The 4833-nt window shown below is 47.8% G+C and overlaps 1 protein-coding gene across 1 annotated transcript; it reads left to right on the top strand.

Annotated features, from left to right (window-relative positions):
• Nucleotides 1-2133: 2133 nt before the first annotated feature.
• Nucleotides 2134-4110, top strand: EPUS_06618 (uncharacterized protein; the record flags this gene model as incomplete). Its single annotated transcript, XM_007801766.1, has 1 exon — nt 2134-4110. One exon carries the CDS (start codon nt 2134-2136, stop codon nt 4108-4110), a length of 1977 nt encoding a protein of 658 aa, XP_007799957.1.
• Between the last annotated feature and the right edge of the window lie 723 nt (nt 4111-4833).

The following is a 4833-nucleotide window of genomic DNA, read 5'->3' on the forward strand; positions in this document are numbered from 1 at the left end:
TAGATATGATAGAGAAGGTGTCGGCCAGGAACCCAACATGACCAGTTGGCCAGGCGAAAGTCGAATAGTGAATAGCATGATCGGCTGCTTAGAAAACAAAAGCACGGTCTGCCATTCCAACGCGAAGCCACACTCCCGTATCCTTGCTGTTGTGGGCCGTTACAACCTATACAAGGCCGACATGCGTTATCTCAATGAACGGGGTAATTTTGTTTAGGTGCCATACAGTGCCCGGGAATACTCCCAGTAACTAGGATACCAACCTGCGAACTCCCAGTCGATAATCATCGGATCATATGCTGCTTGACCATCCTTGCCGCAGCGAGATTGTATTCGTAACAGAACGTTTATTTCGATCTCTTTCTCCGTTTCCTCAACTCGAGCTCTCAAGGCTTTCTTTCTCTTTTCGATATACCCATAGCATTCATCGCTAAAATTGCTGAAGCCTTGCACACTTGAGGACAGACCATACACCAAGGATGCCACGTTCTCAGGAGCACAAGACGCCGTTGCTCATACTTGTAATTTGTTTTACCTATCTATGCAATGAGGTAGTCCTTTCGAGGATTGGAGACAAAAATATCCTGCCCTTCGCCCATGTTATTCTTGCCTTTTTGAATGGCATGGCGTATGTCCCTGGTGCTCTCATATCTATCGAAGGGAAGGTACCATGGGAAGCCATTGTTGGCTTCTTCAACACGGTGGGAAGGTCGGGAAAAGTTGAATCTCGACTCGAAGGGCCTGAATTTCCGCAGCCACCGAGCGGGACTGGCCGGCAATTACCAGAGGACTTCATCATGCTCGGACTTATTTGGACGCAGCATCACTTTCCCCGCGGTTTCTTCCAAGCTCAAGTGGGCAGCGAGACGAACGGACGAGCTTCCCAGTCAGGCCAGACCTCAAGTCGAGCGATGTTTCCACCTTGAGTGTTACAGGATCGGCTTCCACCAAGTGCAAGACACCTGTCTTTTATTTTGACAGATAAGCTTTCCACTTGATCGGCAGCTAGCTTCATCCGGTCATGCTACTGGATCTCAACTTCCAATCAATATATTTCGCGTCATTTCATCTTCATGGCCGAAAGAAATTGATGTTCCTGCCTCCTTTTCCCTGCCTTCTTCTATGCTCCGGATAAAATGCAGATGCACTGTCACGTTTGTCGTTTAGCTGTCGTCCCTTAACTGATCAACATCCCAATGCGATGAAACTCCCTGTGTGATTAAATTCGGTCGAGGTACTTCAAATCTGCTCTCATTATAACGCCCCTCGGAACACATCTTCTGACATCCTTAACCGATAGTTCACCTGCCCTTTTCCCTTACAACATAGGCATTTTGGGCCTCAAACCTGTTTGGAAGGAGTCGACGTCGCCTCCATTAATAGAGTATTGATATAGGGCACTCACTGGCTTGCCCTAATTCCTCACTGAGAATGCGTTCAGCTCTGCCCTGCAGGCCCTGTAAATTCTGTAGATTTATGAGTACTATGTTTTGCAGTCTTTTCTGCTTCCAAAGCTTTTGCTGTAGGCGCCCCATTTTTGGCCAGCTCTTGAATACTGCACTGCTGGTAAGAGCGATTAAGAAAGAGGGCGCAGGCGACTTCACACGAGCCTCGAGCTCCTCCTTGACATGCTCAGGGTAGTCGGGGTGCGCAGTCCACAGGGCCATGATAGAGGAGAAACACCAAGGAATTCTATACAGAAACCGGATCCGGAGCACAGCAGAATCAATCAAATAAAGAAAATTTTACTAGAGAGGAGATACGGGTAATGCGATCCCTACGTTGTTCCCGCCAAGGATCACTGACTAAATCGAGTTTATCCGAAGCGGGCGATCCCAGCTCCGAAGTTGGCGGTCCCAACGCATACCCGAAGTTCCTCCCGCACCCGTGCATACGTGACCTTCTTTCCAAGTTGACAACTTCTCCCAGCGAGACGCATGCGGCACAAAAAGCTGTAGTATAACCCTGCCTCGCGATTAGAGGAAACCTACCTTGTCGGCCACGAATTCTTAATTTCTCGCAACACTGAGCACACTGAACCCCAAGAAATTGAAAAGTCATATTTCTTATGCTCAGTGCCGCTCTTTAGATGCGAACCGCTTCATAACGCCTCCCACTCGATCGATCGAACCAATGTGGAACGACATTGACTGGGATTTTCGGGATGTATGTGCGCAATTGGACAAGCCTGTGTATCACCGAATGTTGGACATTCAGAGAAAGGGTTACTCATCCGGAGGAAAGACATTGAATCGACGATGTGTTGAGAAAAGACGTAAGAGAAGAAATGGACAGTATTTTTGGGACGATGTGGATGGAGCAATCGAGCTACGTTATGTTCAACCGCGACAGGGTTATATTGCCGTGTCTTGCCCTTGGCAGCTTCCTAGGCCTAACGATGTCGTGACAGGGAAGTATCGGATCGAGCCGGACTGTGACATGAAAGAACTTAAATATCCTCAAGATGTGGTGCTAGATAGGGTCACAAAGTTTGCCGATGTCGAAGGTATGCCTTTCTGGATCGATAAACTATGTATCGACCAGCTAGATGGCAGTGATGAAAAAGAAATTGCAATCCAATCAATGGACATGATATATAAGCAAAGCGCGCTGTCGCTTGGTTTATTATTTGTGCGCATTGATTCGAAGGAAGAAGTAGAATGTCTTCGCGATCTGATGTGCGGAAGTTGCGTTACGGAATGGCAGAACCGTCGAGGAAATGACGAATACAGTTTGGCCGTTTCTCTCCAGAAGGCTCGGAAAGTGTTAGAAGTCCTTGATCTGATAGTAAAGGACATGTGGTGGGAAAGGGCCTGGATCTTCCAAGAAGAGTACCTCTCCGGAGTTCGCATGCGCCTTCTTATCCGCTCATCACAATCAACTCGCCTAAAATCGTCGTCTATGGGATTCGGCAATATTCCTGGCGAGCTTGAAGTGGGAGCTGTTGAATTCCGTGAAGAAGCCACTCGATTCTGTCTAGCGTTTCGTCAACGAGCTGGAGTTTCGGAAGGGGAGAAAAATAAGTGTACAGAGATCCTGAAGAAGGCGGGAAAATACAACATCTTGCTCCCTCGCAACACTGCTGGCATGACTCTAGAGGCCATGTCGCCGACCATCTTCGAGGAAATTGGGAGACGGAATATGGAATATACCTCCGATATCCTCGCAATCGCCCCCAACGCTTGTGACTACTCAGAACGACTGAATACCAACAAACTGCAGCAAGAAAGGGAGAGTTTAAGTCTTTCGATTCTCACGCTTTATGTCCTCAATGGTGAGATTTTGCGCCATAACTCGCCCCCTAGAAAACACTTTATTGGCAATATATTCGAATTTTTGAAGCATAACACTTTGAATGTTGAGCTACCTCTTGAGGAGAAGGGACTTACATTTATCAAACATTGCCGCTTTCCGAACGTCACGTTATCTCGAGCTGGAATTAAAACCAAGGGCATCATCTGGAAACTGAGGAAGAAAATCGATCCACACCATTTTTCTACGATGGGGAGGATAATCAATAAGTGTCACCTCCATCCGAAGATACGTGAGAAAATCAACAGACATCACTATTGGGAACATTCACGCAAATGCCTCGATTATTATGAACATCAAGCGCTCTGGATTCTCGTTGATTGGCTCCTCTATGGTGAGAGTAGATCGTATCGAGTACTCGCGCGCTTCCTGATGGATTTTCTTGAGAATATCGCGCCAGATGGTTACGTGGAAGACTGGACTTGGAAACATATCATGTACGTGATGGCAATCAGCGTAGCTCGAGCCATTCGAGATGGCAGACAGCTCCGCCTGGGATGTGTTTGCTGTGATGATAAGAATTCTCCCTATACTGCAATTTTCGTCAGAGATAGAGTCGATCGGCAGAGTAACGAGTGCTTCGCTTTAACGTCTTGGGCCCCCGCAAAGGAAATTACCCAAGGGAATCTTCTGCTGAGCAGTTGCTCAAAATATACATCTCTGGAAATAGATTACAATGGCTCTGTGGATGGGCCACCCAGGGCTGTACCAAAGAGATGGCTAAACGGTTTATGTTTCTTTTCTACTACTGACGCCGAGGAGGTCGTAATTCCTTGGCCTAGATCGATTAGAGGTTAATGCTTGGCTGGCTGAATCGGCTGCATGCGACTGGGACTGCCAGATCCTCTTCGACGGAGCAGATGTCAATGCTTAAGGAGGATGGTATGGCAATGCCCTGCAGGCGGCATGGTTTGGTGGCCACGGGATCATTCCTTGTCGGTCACGGATGAAACACGGTGGCTTTGAACGTGGCGCGTCGCCCATCTCCTGTCCTGTCCTAGTTATAGTTAGCTTGTTGGAATGGGAGGTACTCCAAAAGGGAGGCATTCCCAAAAGGGAGACATTCGCAAAAGGGAGGCATCCACAAAATGGAGGGCACTCCAGAAAAGGGAAAGCATACCAGAAAGGGGAGGCAATCCAGAAAGGAACAAAAAAGACCTGCTAAAGGGATATTAAAGCTTGGCATTTAACTAATGAAAGCTGGTCTCAATTAAAAATAGCGCAGAAACTTTGGGAATTTAGAAATAATCCATGCGAGCATTGTTGCTGTCTCAACCTCCTCTACCATAACAATGATGGTAAGATATTCGGGCACGTTAGCCAGGCTTCCCGCATTAACGGGCTATACCAGAATCAGCCTGTCACTGACGACGGTGCCTGCATTTGTCTGCTGTGGATCGAATCAACGCGCGTGGGGGCAGGGTTAGTCGCACAGCTCCGAACAGGCCCCTGTAGGCTTAACGGATACCTCTTTAAGATAGGGATGGTTGAATTTTGTTGTGGTAGTGCGCCAAGGCGCCT

Source organism: Endocarpon pusillum (genome assembly GCF_000464535.1).
Source record: "Endocarpon pusillum Z07020 unplaced genomic scaffold scaffold1352, whole genome shotgun sequence".
Taxonomy (NCBI): Eukaryota; Fungi; Ascomycota; class Eurotiomycetes; order Verrucariales; family Verrucariaceae; genus Endocarpon; species Endocarpon pusillum.